The following is a 15,958-nucleotide window of genomic DNA, read 5'->3' as shown; positions in this document are numbered from 1 at the left end:
TAACCTCTCCAGCAGGTTATTCTCCTCCCAGTGTTACTCTTGGGGGAAAATGCCAGCTGTCCGCCAAAACTCTTTCTCTACTCCACAGTAGTAGAGTTTGCATCTAGGAAGTAACTGCCCCGCCATCTTGGCAGCTAGTCATGGCATGTGACTGGTTCTTGACAATTGTCAGTGAGCCGTGGTGCTGTGGGTCACTTCAAGAGCAAGTCTTTAGGAAGGGATCATGCCCCATTCATGCCTTTCTGGTCGTTTGATGTAGTTGATGAGCAGTCCCTCAGGGATGGCAAGGTCCCAAGATGAATCCATGGATCCATGAATCACTCATAGAGGAGAGCCATCCTCTGACCTGAAATTCCCAACCCAGACTGGGACATGAACAACAAATATACTTCTATTTTTTGCATTGACACATTTTTGAAGTCTATCTGTTACAACAGATAAGCTACCTTTTTAGAGATTCTGGGTAATGGTGACAATATTGATCATGATCATGATGAAAGCAGCCATGCTTTAGAGATATTTCACAGCACAACACAAAATTTCTGCAGAGTAGGGACACTTCTTCAAGTGATACTCAAGTTGATCTTTCCCATGAAGATATCAAGGAAGCCCCTGTGTTCCTACTTCAGGTCACAGGATATGCGGAGTAAAGCACAAACCATTTCCAGGGAATTGGAAGCTGTAGCAGGTATTTTCCAAAGAGAATGAACCTTAAGTTTTAGTACTTTATAGAACTATGAATTCCGAAGTAGAGTTAATACAGGACTAAGCCTCCTCAACGATTTTCCTAAAAAACCTGACACATCATTCTGGAGAACACAATGGAGAACGTGGAGTAATGTGAGACATGGTAGATATGCAAGTGGTAAAACTAGTATATATAAAAAAATAAAGGATATGAGGTATCCCAGACCAGAAGAGAGATGTTTCCCTTTATCACATTTGGCTAAGGATGTAATCAATTCCCTAGCAGAAAGGCAATGGATGTTATATCCGAGGTATGCGGTATATTGTCTAAAATATATTCTGTATGTCATATAAATGAGGGGCCTATGATCATAATTACAGCTAAGGTTCTAGTATGCAGAGAGGGTTATTGATTAATTAATTATTGATAGTAAGACTAGAGTAGAGGTTATAAGCATAAAGTTTTGGAGATACCGGATTGGGTTCAAACTTCAGCCCTGTTACATACTAACTTTTTGACCCATCTAAGTTATCTGATATCTATGGGCCTATTATTTCCAGTGGAAACAATACTAACTACTTCATAGGGTTATTTCAAGGACAAAATAAACTACCTGCAAATTACTTACTACAGTGTCTGACACAGATGGGTCATTAATGGTTGCTCTTATTAATCATGAAGACTGAGTGTTCTGAGTTTTCCCTTTATCAACTAGAAAATAAAATTCTTTGGAATTTAGAGCTTATTTTCTCTCATTTGTTTAAAGTCTCATCTTGAAAGTGAGCTTGAAGCATTCTGAAAAGAAAAGCAAGTTTGACATAAGAAAGCATGATATTTTTATTTGATTTTAAAATTGTTTATTTACAAATTCAAAACCTCTAACATTGGACTACTTTAAATATTTCGAAAAGATGTTTAAGAATCTATCATCTTTCCAGTATAATGAGTGTAGGCGCTCATTAAAAGGTGCCTACATTTTGCTGATAAATTTCTTATGATGCTCAGCTCAAAAAAAAAAAAAAATCAAATGGAAAATTCCCTTCTTTGCTTTCACAAAGCATTGACAAAAGTATAAAAATATCTTATCAATGAACTTAAGTAATTATTAACCATCCAGTTATTTTGTCTATAAATGCCAAATAACTGCTTTGATTGATTTTATAACCAACTTATTCTATTTTTTTAAATTACAAAACATGCATCTTAATCAATGAGTCACAAAACAATCTGCCCCTTATTTCAATAGTTGCCCACTCTTGGTACAGCACCTACATTTATGCACACCACGGTTCCTAACACCTTATCAATAATCAGTCCTCCAGGGTTGGCAGAATCTTGATATGGTCAAGGTCAGTCTTTTGAAAATTCAAAAACAAAATGATTTAAAATGTCTTTTCAGCATTTTGTTATTATAAAAGAAAAAACTCATTATTATACTTTTCTTCCTTCTCTGAAACTATATTATTGTATTATTGTAGAGTACAGTTTTAATTTTAATACAGAACTTTTACTTTGTTTTATAAGACCAATTTAAACAATCTGAATTCTTTTCTTTCCTACTTTTGTAGCTTATTATGAACCACTATTTTTTTTCTTTAAAATTATCCAAAAGATTCATATTTTTAAATATTTCGGATAAATATGAGCACACTTCAATAGTAGGATAGCATGTAGCCAGGAATACATCATTTTCTTTAAGGCAGCAGTGAAGAAGTTAATTCATAGCTGCATTTATGAGTGAGTTTTATTTATTTTTGACCTGTGGTAAAAAGATTTATCTTTCAATTACGAAACTATTTTTCCCAAGTGTCAAGAAGTCATACTAGTATAAAATAGATTAATGTAGCTATAAAAGTAGTTTTTGTTTAAGTAAGTTTGTAATTAAAAATAGTGTAGTAAGTTAAAAATCAGATTTAATCATTGGAACTACCAGATGGAATAGTAAAAGAATGGGGTTGGGGAAGCGGGGGGAGGAGAGAAAGAGAGGAGAGAGATTGAGATTGATTTTGAGATCGGTCAGGCTACACACATCACCAATTTTTTTACATTCTGGCATAATAATATTTAAAAGATCCGGACAAGCAGAACACCAATCCGTTTTCCTTTACTTTAAAGATCTAAATGATCATAATTTTTTAAAAGTCTTCCTGGGTACACCAGGAGTATTATTTAAAAGCCATGCGGTAGGGTGTGAAATGAGAGTATTCTTCAAACAAACACGACCTTTTCTGTTTCTTGTACTGCTCTTCTCAACCCAGCCAAAAAACCCAGACAAGTTTATTTACACACACACCCGCACACGCACACACACACACACCCCCCACACGTAGAGAGAGAGAGAGAGAGAGAGAGGCGGAAACGCCCTCTTTCCATCCCTTCCAAACAATTATCTCCGAGAGCAAAAGAAAATAATCAACAGCCCTCTGTGCTGGGCTGGGCGGCTGAGCCGGAGAGCGGGGCGCCAGGAGGGAGGGCGATCGGCAGGCGAGCCGGGAAACGTGGCTCCTCCGGCGAGGAGAGGATTTGTGAAGGGGAGCGCCGGCCCGCGTGCGCCTCTTGTTCCCCGTGTAATTTGCAGCCAATCATCAGTAGGTGTCCGCGTCGCTGCGTCCTCCTCACCTCGGCGCCGATCACCCCCCCGCCCCCGCCCCCGCCCCCGCCCCCAGCCTCCCACCTCCTCCCTTGCCTTTCTGTCTCTCCCGCTCCCCTCCCCCCGCAGCCGCACACACGCACACACACAAACAGAGAGAGAGAGAGAGAGAGAGAGAGAAGGGGGGCAGAGGGAGAGAGAAGAGACCGAGAGAGAGAGAGGAGAGGAGAGGGGGAGAGAGAGAGAGAGAGCAGAGACTCCCCGGCTCCCTCCCACCCTCGCACACAGCGACTGGAGACGGACGGAGAGCAACGCGCTGGGAGAGGAGAGACCACCGAGAACAGCCCCGCGCTCTCACACATACACTCACACTCGGCTCTTTCCTCTCCCCCCACCTCCTCCTCCTTCCACCCCCTCCACTAACACCATCTCCTCCTCCTTCTCTCTGCAACAAGAAAAAAAAAAGCCATTTACAGGTATTTTTTTTTTTTTGATCCGCATATTTATTTATCCCCCCGTCCCCGTCCCCAACAGTTTGTTTACAAGTATTAAAGTTGTAATTGGGAGCTGCCAAGACACATCTGGATTTGTGTTTCTTTGTGTTAGGGGGTGATGTGCAACTAATTAAAGGCAGACTGGCAGCGTCTGCAAATTCTAAGGCTCCCCAAATAAAAAGAGACTGGTAAGTGATTGTTCTTTCTCTTTCTCTGGCTTTTTGCTCTTAAATGTTTGCTGTCCGTTGGGATTGTAAAAGTAGATTATTAATGCTGGACTCCAGCGATAAAAGGCGTCGCTGTATTAATTTATTAATTAATCTGCACCCGCCCCTCCTCCTGAATGTTAAATATGACCTTTGATCTCTATGTCTCTGGTAGACCAGACATACAATATTAGGCATGTACAGTCACATTGTTTAAAGGCAAAACAGGATCATGAAGTATGGATGTCTAATTTAGCTTTGGAATAGGACTATAGTTATTTGTGTGTGTTTTATTTCGTTTTTTAGAGAAAATCCAAACAATAGCTGTGGTTTAGGTACCTTTTTCATGCTCCAAGATGCATTGATTAAACAATAATGACCTGGATGCTGGGCACAATCATTTTCTACAGTTTCTGGTGGCATTAAACCTTGAGGAGGGAAGGGGGAGGTGATGGTAATAAGGAAAGCTTCTTTTTGGAGACACCACTCCAATACTCTGAAAAAGGGACATTAAATTATTTCTTTATTTGGAACAAGGTCAAAAGACTAAAATGTTGAAATTTTTCCCTCCACTCAGTGTGCTGGTATCTAATGCATGGTTGGCATAACTAGTTTTTACTGAGTAGCAGTTATTATGGTCTTGCAGTTACAATGTGATTCGCAGAAACTGAAGCTATATGCATATTCTTGCTGTGTCTTCCCCCACCCCCTTCCCAGCATCAAGAATATTTAGCCAGGAGCATTTTGGGGGCACCCTTTGTATTGCCTTCAGACCTCTGAAGGGAGCAGTTTTCCCTAATGCGAAACCACAGAGGTGGTTCCTGAATGATTAGGGACTTGCTGTGATTGAAAGATGCCTGCTAGCTTCTAATCCAGCCTGGGGTGAGGTTCCTTATCTTGATTTACTTTGCTTAATAGGGATTTGTTTACATAAACCCCTCTTTTTAGGGCACCTCATCATCAGGTATTGAAGTTTTTGCACTTGGAGTTTGGGCATAAATGGTTCATTAATCTAATTATAAGCATAATTGCTATAATTGATATCCATTTTGAACTGATTATTTGAGACGGACTACTGGGCCCCCATTTAAAATTCCCTGAACTCCACATTCTAGACCAATATGTGGGCTTCAGAAGATATCACAAAAAGATATTCTGCCCCCCCCCCAAAATCTGGAAACAAAGAAACTGGTTTTTTAGGTTAATATACACTTTATGTTTTTGCTTTACTTCTCAAAAGGCTGTGATGTACTTCTCCCTCTGTGATAAACAACTAAAATACCTCTTCCTAAGCATAATAATGGCCTGTAAGCAAAGAGATGAATGCAAATACCCAGTTAACATTAAACTTTCCTATAAAACAGAGCAAAAGAAAAAAAAAACATTTTAATGATTATTTCTTCATGGAACACCTTAAATGATTCCCCCCTACTTTTACTCAAAATCAGTGACTGTGAGAGATCCTCAAAAAGTCCATGCTTTCCTCTTGTCTTGGGAATAGACTGGAGTCTCCATTAGGAATTATTGGGAATATTCTTACAGAGACTGCAGGCACTTGGTTTAAAACCTTTGACATTTTTTGTATTATTAAGAAAAATTTTAATCTAGTCCATCTTTCTTTCCTTTCTTTTAAACAAGTAGAACACCACCCTCTTACCCCCTCCAAGCCCCACCACCAAATGGCTTGTACAATTGAGACCCGTCCTTGGTCCATTGAATTAAGACCCTTACAGAGCCAGCTGTGCTGGGATTCAAACTAATGACCGCAGACACAGAAGGACACTGTGGCAGCTGGTAGTTCTTTTTTCCCTGCCTCTTTAGTTCAGATTGTATGTGGGCAGTCTCTTAGCTCTCAGTTGTATTGTGTTTGCTTACAGTTTATACTCGGATGTATTGCAGACTTTCTCAGTACTTCATTTGCTAATTTCCTGTTCATTTTCCTCATAGGGCCATAGCTGTTTTCTACTTTAGAGCATTTGCATGCCCAGGCAGCACTTGTTCATACATTTCATAATGTTTAAATGCCCTCTGCTTATAGGTAGTATCGCCCTCCCACCCCTGATTTGCATGTCTTTAAGCACTCCAATTGCCCTTTTCCCTCGGCATTTGTCACCCCTGTCTTTCCTCTTTCCCTGGGTATCCTGGCTATTAATACATTTTCTCAGGAGGGTTATAAGAATAGGGGGGAGGAGCCGTGGTGTGCTGTGAGGAGGGAGAGAGCGGGGCTGGGAGCGTGGGGGAAGGATGGGAATGGGGGGGTGGGTCACGTCTTGATGATTGTTATGCAAACGACCTGACGAAGAATGTGGGAGCTTTCAGCGTCTGCGGTGGGGTAGTGAGGGAGGCTGTTTATTTATTTGTCGATCTTTTTCCTCGTGCTGCTTGTTGGAATGACTTTCTTTATTTTAGTTGTAACAGTTGGAGGATAATGCAAAGGAAGACGCTGCCTGGGAATTCACCGTCTGTGGAAATGCGCCCCAGAGAGGAATAAAGCAGTCCTCACCTTGCTCTCCCCACCCGGACCCACTTTCCCCTCCCGCCTCGGCCCCCACCCCGGCACCACCATCACCCCCTTCCCTCCCCCCCACCTTCCCCCCTTTCCCACCCAGGTGTCGGACCAGACGGTCCCCACTTCCACCCTGCACCCCTTCTTCCCCCCCTGTACCATGAACACCAATGTCTGCGTGGAGCCCGGGCCGAGCCCGGAGGCCCCGGGCTTGCCCAAGGAAAGCCACCTGCCCGAGGGGGCCCTGAACAGCCTTGTGGATTACAACTCGGAGATGGAGCGCTACCGCTCCTTTGCCACCTCCTTCTACAAGACCAACGGGGGCGCCTTCCCGCAGGCGGCCAAGATCGCGCGCATCACCACCCCCATCTTCCCCAGCAGCGCCGCCGCCGCCGCGGCCGCCGCGCGCATCGGCATGTCCCCCTGGAACTGCGACAACGCGGCCACCGCCGCCGCCGCCACCGCCATGCTCTGGGGCAGCGGCGGGGGCGGGGGCGGCGGCGGCGGAGGCGGGGGCGGCGGCGGCGGCGGCGGGGGCGGCGGGGGCAGCAGGAAATCCTCCTCCGCCGCCGCCTCCTCCTCCGCCTCCTCCTCGGCGATCCTCCCCGCCGGCGGTGGCGGTGGCGGCGGCGGCGGCGGCGGCGGCGGCGGCGGCGGCGGCAGCAGGACCAGCATGCACCACCGAAACGACTCCCAGAGGCTGGGGAAAGCTGGCTGCCCGCCAGAGCCGTCGTTGCAAATGGCAAATACTAATTTCCTCTCCACCTTATCCCCCGAACACTGCAGACCTTTGGCGGGGGAATGCATGAACAAGCTCAAATGCGGCGCTGCTGAAGCAGAGATAATGAATCTCCCCGAGCGCGTGGGGACTTTTTCCGCTATCCCGGCTTTAGGGGGCATCTCATTACCTCCAGGGGTCATCGTCATGACAGCCCTTCACTCCCCCGCAGCAGCCTCAGCAGCCGTCACAGACAGTGCGTTTCAAATTGCCAATCTGGCAGACTGCCCGCAGAATCATTCCTCCTCCTCCTCGTCCTCCTCGGGGGGAGCTGGCGGAGCCAACCCGGCCAAGAAGAAGAGGAAAAGGTGTGGGGTCTGCGTGCCCTGCAAGAGGCTCATCAACTGTGGCGTCTGCAGCAGTTGCAGGAACCGCAAAACGGGACACCAGATCTGCAAATTTAGAAAATGTGAAGAGCTAAAGAAAAAACCTGGCACTTCGCTAGAGGTCAGAGGAGATGATTTCTTGTTTCCCAGTCTCCCCCCCTCCCTCCTCACTCCCCTCTCCTCTCCCCTTCAGGGCTTCTTGTCTGGCTTCAAGATGCAGTACCCCTTTCCTGAAGCTTCATTCAGGTTGTAAGATACAGTTGTAGGTGGTTTGCGGAGGTCATGGCCTCTCCGCCACCCTCCCCAGCTGCACTTCGCCTGGAACCGCCCTCCATATGGGGAGGGCGCCCCTCCTTTTTAGCTCCGGGAGGAAAACTAATGTAATTGGTTTGAAAAATCAGAAGTTTCACATTCAGTATGGTCAGAAATTTCCCTTGGTGGTTCAAAATGACCCCTCCCCCCCCCCCGATTATTATTTTTAAAGCATCTCTGCCCAAAGGGTGGGACACATCACATTCTATATACTGTTATTGGGCAAGAGAGACTTATTAGTGGCCCAGTTGTTAACAGTGAGGACACAGTTTGTGGCACACAAGCCTACATTCCCATTAACACACACACACAGAGTAATCATTGAAACGGAAATACATTAATTCAAAAGGGGATTTTCTACCCTCTTCTAGGATAATTTTTCTCCTTAACATGACAAAATGTTTCTGTTTCCTCATTTTATTTTCTGCATACTTGGTATTTTTCCGGAAAGTGGATATAGTATAGAAAGCTGAACACCATTTGCAGTTTTTAAGGAGAGATGACTTAGAATAGATACCATTTGTAGCAGGTGTCGGTAATTTTATTTAAGAATGTCTTACATAGCTTAGAAACGAATGATTCCTAAAACTCAGTTGCAAAAAATATAAATTTGGGGTTCTGCATTTAGCAGATTAACCATTTTGTAATCACAAAATTGTTGTATACACCAAGCACTGTTTTGTTGGACACCCTATTTGGTCAATAATAGTTTCTTTTTCCTATATGCCCTTAAAACAGACAACGTACAGATTATCACTAAATTACTTGTTAAATTAGGCTTTTAATTACGTTTAATACAAAGATTGATGTGTTTGGTGGAAATTTCATATGGTGACCTGATCAAAACAAAAGGGGAAAAAAAGGAAAATCAGAGGTAAATGGGTTTGGTGGTGTATTTAGTAAAGAAATATGGACAGGTAATCATATTTAGCCTCTTGATATAATTTACAGAGTAGATGGCTAAGTGTTCATATATAGGTGGTGGATTTAGCATTAGGGAATATTCTGTGGGCTGGATTGTAGGCTGAGAGTTGTTCTCACAAGTTATCATCAGAGGGAAATCTGCACATTCTTTTAAAAAATTGTGAACGTGGCTTAAAGGAGTTTTCTCCAAGAAGGACTGGTCTTTAAAAGGAGAAAGGAAAAGAGTTAAAGATCTTTGCATGTTTGAACACAAGTAAGATACAGTTTTGTTTTTTTTTTTTTTTTAAGTTTTATTAATATAAGTCAAAGCAAATAGCACTTTGGAATTCCCTCAAAATCAATTTATATTGATATCATTATTGATTATGATCAATTCCATCAAAATATTGCATTGATTCCTCTTTATAAAAGAACCTATCTCTGTTGAAAGTTTGACTTTACTCCAGGGTGGTTTATTACATTTCCTTTGGCAACTCTGCTTAAGCAAAGATAATAGCAATTATAAAGGCATAGGTCCATGTGTTTTCTTAGGTGGCAAAAAGTAGTTTTTAGCTTTGAATGATCTTCTCTGGATTAATATAACTTCTCTAGGTCTCTAAGGCCCATGGGCAATTAAAATTCAGTTCATACTAAAGCCTCCTGTTATTGCCCAGTTGATACATAGCTTTTATTTTTTTTCCTCTCGAACTATAGTATCTAGGATTATAGAATCTAGAATTATAGATTTGGTGTTGCTAAGTGGCCTTCATCTTTTGCTAGACTCATGCACTGCCTGCATCCCAGTTTAGGGTATGTAGTAGATAGGACCACTGAATAATTCTCATTTATTTAGTAAGTAACCTCTCTGAACGAGTATTATGTGAGTACCAAGAGGTTTTCTGCACAAGTTTCTATGCTGATTTATTAGTCTAAACAAATTTCATAAGTTTCCTTTTTTCTTCCTTTTGATAGTTTTCCCACAAACTTATCGTGATCCTTAAGTTTCTTAGACTTTTTGATCACAAAATTCCATAGTATTACCTTTTCTTCTCTTTTAAAATTCTGTTGATCTTCAGAAACTGGGGTTTGTATGTGAGGGGAAACATTTCTCCCTTTGTAGAGCTCTCTGAAGATGTTCTCCTAGCTATACGCCCCTTCCTACCAGAGAATTGTTCTTGGTTCAAGGCTAAGATTATTAGTGGAATGCAATTTGGCAGAAAGAAAGAAAAAGTTTTGTTTTTTTAAAAATTTTAATTGGCTAAGATTCTATCTAGGTCATTTTAAAGCGGCAAAGGCAGCATGATTGCCTTGAGCACATGTGTAACCACACAGTTATGGTTGTAGGAAACCAGCTGGATGCATGTCAGAGTGACAGAGTTTACATGACTGAACCAAAGCTGGAGCAGTGGTTGCGGGATGGTGAAAAGTACCCCTGCTGACCTGCTTGCCTCTCTAATTTGGTTTCTGGAACTTATCATCATCTGTGGAGATGTTTTAGATGTCAGGTAGACTCCCTGGCTAAGGATAGTGATTTGGGGATTCATTATGGATATTACCTGTGGATTTCAGGTGTAAGTTCAGTAGCTAATATTTGTTGACTTTAAAGTATGGACACCAGTTAATATCTGGAGTATAGTCATCACTACTATTCTTATTTATCACTTCAAGCCCCATGTGCTCTTCTTCCCTTTGACTTATTCTCATGCCAAATACTGGAGGCGTAATCAGATTTTCAGGGTGAGTAAACTGAAATTAAGACAGATTCACATAGATGTGTTGGGATTCTTGCCCACGTTTTTTAAAGCCTCCCCTCTGGCATTCCTTTTAAAGCTGCTCTACTTATTTCCACGTTTTCCTGCTTAGCCTCATGTTAAGATCATCTTAATTCCTTAAAAATATATTAATAAAATCACCCCTTTATTGTATTCCATATAATGACAATGCACATAAAACAAACTTAGTTTTTCTATGATATTGTGCACTGTATAGTTGCGCATAAGACTATTCATTTAGTCAATTACTCCACTAAAAAAATTATCACTGATTATTCAAAGCAGTCATTACAAATACTGTATGCCCCTGTGCAACAAAACGTATCTTAAAAACTTGTATCCTAAATGATCAATATTAAGTTCCCAGATAGTTTAAGAAATGGGATTACATAGTATGATAATACATTATATGACAGACCTTTGTCTCACACAAAGGTAATCTCATACAAAGGGAATCCTGTAGTTTTTATATTCACAGCAGTTACATTTCTGATACTAAGATCTAACTTTTTAAAATCTCTCAACCTGATATGACTCAAGGGAGAAAATTGTCCCGTGGGTAACCCCAGCCTCGTAGTCCCTGAACATTGTTCAGGTGACGTGATTGATCTCTGTGGGACAGCATTAGAGACCACACAGATCTGGTTTCTCTCCCATTAGCTGATTTATGGAATTACATTAGTAAGCAGCGCCTCGGGAGACTTCCCTGCCCCCGCTCTTGGCTCTTTGCTGAGCGTACACACCGCTGCCACCCAGGCTTTCTGTGAGCTGGAGGCGGGAGTTGGAAGAAGAACATTAGAGTGAAGAGACTGAGAAACTGGAAAGTCAGGAAAAAGGATAATCTCATCTTCTTTCCTTTCTTTTCTCTCTTTTAAAAATTTATCTGCTGAATGAACAGGCCCCAAATAATTTTCCGCAAGTTAGGTTGAGGTCCTAAGAGGTCTCGTGGAAAGCATCCAGATATTGCCCCACGCTTGGTAACTGGATTTAGAAGAGTGTTCTAAGGGAGGAGGGACACATTTCCTATATACGAGGTTAAGTTCTAAGAGCTTTAGCCACACAAATGGCAATTGTAAAATTCTGGACAGAGCATTGTCTGCAGTTTTTGCAGGAAGGTGGCACCTGCTTCCCCACCTTTTCACTTGTAGACCACACACAAAATAGGTGTGTCACTCAAACTCAGACTCTGTAGGGTTCAATAATGAAACCGCTCAACAATTGAACATGTCATATAAGATTTGGAAGTTTGTGACAAAAAAAACGTATAGGTAAAATACAAATGTTTCGTATCTTAAATTGCAACATACAACAGTTTGTCATTTTATATCATAGTTCAAAAATGGGTTTTCAGTTTTCAGTTTCAAGAATCAAAAACATCCCAGTATAAAAATACACATTTTTGTTTTAATCAAAGGGAAAGAGGAAACTCTTCAAGATATTCAAACCAAATGATAGTAGATTAACACTAGAATGTAATATAGAAATAACATAGGGAAAAGAGTTTGAATTTCATAAATGCTAAGAAAAAAAGCTCAGAAAAGTTCAGCTTTGACTAAAGTCAGAAAATAGATTTGTTGCCAAGACATCAAAGTGTAATGCAAGTCCAGTGAGATTCTTTCCATCACTAGATTTAACAGAAGTTAGTCAAAGTTGTTTTTAAAAGAACCACACATTTTAAAATAATTCCTAAATGAAAATCATACCCCTTCTCATCCAAACATCATGCAAATTCTAACCAATCTTTTGGATGGCAATTAGGAATAGTAGAATAAAAGCAATTAAAAGCATTTGTAAATTATCTTATAAGAATGTTTGTTTGAAGTTCAGCCATCATTAAACAAAATAAAAATAAACAATCAAAAAGCCAATAACAACAACAAACTTTAGACTTTAATCATATAAAAATATTTGGATATTTTAAATGAGAATGGAAAGTATATCTAGTGATGAAGGAAATAAAAATTACTTGATTTTTAAACTTTTTAATGAATTGATTACTGAAGCATTGCTGCATATTTTGGTTAGTTTTAGTCAACTGTTCTCCTGGGTGAATAGTTAAGAATTTTGCACAGTGCAGACTTACAGATTGACAAATACAGGACAATTTAATAAAATAGTCTGTAAGACTAAAAACTGAAAGGTGTGTAAAAAGACATAGGCATTTCATCCATATTTGTTCTAGAGTACAAGGTTGGAGACTGAAGAACTATGTCGGGGTGATCCTGGAGACACTGGTAGAATATTCCCTCTGGATATAAACATAAACCAAAAAACTATTGGAGCGTTCCCCAGGAACAGGTTGAAGTGTGTCTTAAAAAAAACTCATCTGAAGTAGTTGGTGCTCTTAGAACTTACTGTTCAATCTCAATTGGTCAGATTGAATATGTAGTTTACTTTTACCAGAAAACAATTCACTTTTTAATTTTGCTTTGGAAAAATGTAACAAAATGTCCTACTATCCAGTAAGTTTCACAAGCCTGGATATGCTTCAGTCTCTTACATTTATTTTTATTCATATTTTACAAATATTAAAAATGAGCTCATTCATCATATAAAAATAGCTACTTAAATTAATAGGTTAAATTCAAGATTTATTGAAAGGCCCATGTAAATATGCAAGTTGGAGAAAGGACTACTTCTCTTTCAGTTTTCCTCTTATTTTTAGATTAGTTTTTAAAAAGCAAAAATGAACCCAAAATAATGGTAAAATCTTTCACCTTTGTAAGTGTGATTTTTCAGTCACCAATTAGAACGTCAGATGATCTTGGCTGGGGAAATAGAGCACTCTAGATAATATCGTTTTTTTTTTTTTTTTAACAAAAACCTGTTTTCAAGACAGTACTTTCTTTGGTGGGATCAGTGTAAATTTTGAGGATTTTGTGCATGCATAATTGTATTCCTTCATTTGTGCTGCAGTGCTTCTGCTATTCTTAGCATACTTTTTCATCTAGCATTTATGCTATTATCCTTAGTAGTTTCAAAATATTGAGGGAGGGACACACAGGTGGTTTTATCCTTCAGTCATATCTTGTTCCATCACATGCAAACACCTGTCCTGAAATTGAATTATTCTGCAGGGTAATCGAAAAGCCTCCCTCTATTCAGCATCACATGTTTTCTGTTGTTTATTGAGTTATGTTGCACCATACTTCAGATGCGACAGCCATTTAATAATGTTGAAGACTTAGCTCTGCAGGGGCTAAAAGGATCCCAGCAGGCTTGTTAACTTCTACTCTAAAACATTATGAGAAATATTTTTTTTCTCTGTGAAACTTCAGGGCTTTCTCTTAATTTATTTCAAGAGCATAAGAATCCATAGCCAGGTATGAGAGCGAACCTGTGAAATTTTTTTGTTTTTCTATTTTTTTGATCTTTAACCTATCTATTTCACGTTACATTTCTTACTCAGAAGACAGTGGCAAAGCAAACAACTGCTTTTTCAAAGAACTAATAACTAAAGATGCATTTCTTTGGCTGATATAAAACCAAATATAAATTATATTTAGAAAAAATAAACTACTAGTTTCTTGGCTTTTCACTTCTTTTATAATTAAAAATAATATTTGGACCTTTGTGGCTACATTTAGGTGATAGATTGTGGGAAGAGCCACTAATTTCAAGTAACTTACCAGTTGAACAATATTAGCTGCATTAGCATTACTTCTCTGAACTTTATTTCCTCAACTGTGAAATGGACATAGTAATACCAACCTTCACTACAACTTTTTTTTTTTTTTTTTAATTTTTGGCTGTGTTGGGTCTTCATTTTTGTGCTAGCGCTTTCTCTAGTTGTGGCAAGCGGGGGCCACTCTTCATCGCGGTGCACGGGCCTCTCACTATCGCGGCCTCTCTTGTTGCAGAGCACAGGCTCCAGACGCGCAGGCTCAGTAGTTGTGGCTCACGGGCCTAGTTGCTCCGCGGCATGTGGGATCCTCCCAGACCAGGGCTCGAACCCGTGTCCACTGCATTGGCAGGCAGATTCTCAACCACTGCGCCACCAGGGAAGCCCTTCACTACAACTTTTAATACTGTGTGTAGGTTCATGTTCTTTGCATACTGAAAGATGCTATACGATTTCTCGTTCCTAATTTAAAGTCATCAATAAAAAGTAGAGGAGAAGACAATTATATTTACAGATAATTCAGTATACCAACAAGTTACTTATAGTTATCAGAAATTAAAGCCCATGTAGACTATTTTGTGGCTTTGAGTTTTCTGAATATTTGTTTTAATCATCCAGTTCACCAAAGATCTGACATGATTTCACTGGGAAAGAGATAAACCTGATAAACAAATCCTCCTTCCTCACCAAAGGCACACCACTACCATTAATTTCTGTATCTTTTAATAGATTTTGTGTGTGTGTGTGTGTGTTTGTCTTTCAACTCAATACCTTTGTTTGGCTACTATTTCCTTTATTTGGACAGACACAGGAGTTGTTCTAAATGTGCATTTGTGAGTTTAAGAAAATAATTGTAAGAAATGGTTAAATGCTGTCACAGATTCTGGTTGGAGAACATATTTACAAACACTGGAAAATTGTAGAGTTACTCTTGTTTTCGAAGATGGTGTGTGTGTGTGTGTGTGTGAGTGAGTGTGTAGGAAGTTAAACAGGTAGATACACATTTTGAGATTAAAAAGTGAAGTGACTATGCAGGGCTTTTTCTTTTTTCTTTTTAATAAGAAGAGAGTATTTATGAAATGAAGAAAGTTAGTGAGCAATAATAGAATATGCTGTTGGTTTTCTGGGAGAAAATAGTGATAAGCCCTAAAAGATTTGGAATACTAACCAAGAAAGCTTTAAAAACGAAGGAGAAAGAGATATTCAAGCCAGGGTGCAATGCAGTATGTAGAAGAAGTTTTGTCAGGACGGGGTATGGAAGTCTGCTTTGCTGACTATAACTGCTGAAGCAGTTATAGAAGTTTTGCAGAGAATGGAAACAGTGAAGGGGGGAGATAATGTTTTCATGCTTGACTCAGTGTATTTGGTTAGGGAGTCAGAGCTGAGTCTAAAGTTCAGTGGAATGGCAGCTGAATTAGAGACAAGGAAAAACAGATTGTGTTTTAGCTGATGTTATTATATTTACTTATGCCTTTGAAACATTTGGTAGAATAATTCCCGAGTGTAACTGAATACTTCCAAGATGGGTGGAAAATGGGATTCCATTTGGGTGTCATATTCATCTAAATTCATATTTCAGAGGACATTCTGGAGCAAGTGAAGAAAAGTGTCAAACTATGGGGGAAACTGTGCTGAAAGTGCTGTTTCTTGCTCAAGGACTTAAAAAAAAACCTCTGGATGAATGATAGTATCAAAAGGATAGAGATCAAGTAGGATGAGAGAAGAAAGGGATAAATGTTTATAGAGCAGGAAGAGTCATGG

The 15,958-nt window shown here is 40.3% G+C and overlaps 1 protein-coding gene across 1 annotated transcript in view; it reads left to right on the top strand.

The window, feature by feature from the left end:
* The first annotated feature begins 6,644 nt into the window (after positions 1-6,644).
* CXXC4 (CXXC finger protein 4) overlaps positions 6,645-15,958 on the top strand; it is a 38,206-nt gene continuing 28,892 nt past the window's right edge. Inside the window, exon 1 of the mRNA XM_068542000.1 lies at positions 6,645-7,709. Within this exon, the coding sequence (XP_068398101.1) occupies positions 6,645-7,709 (1,065 nt within the window). The remainder of the gene's footprint in view (positions 7,710-15,958) is intronic.

Source organism: Eschrichtius robustus, chromosome 4 (genome assembly GCF_028021215.1).
Source record: "Eschrichtius robustus isolate mEscRob2 chromosome 4, mEscRob2.pri, whole genome shotgun sequence".
Lineage (NCBI taxonomy): Eukaryota > Metazoa > Chordata > Mammalia > Artiodactyla > Eschrichtiidae > Eschrichtius > Eschrichtius robustus.
The sequence above is the reverse complement of the archived record's forward strand: the minus strand, read 5'-3'. Positions and strand labels throughout refer to the sequence as shown.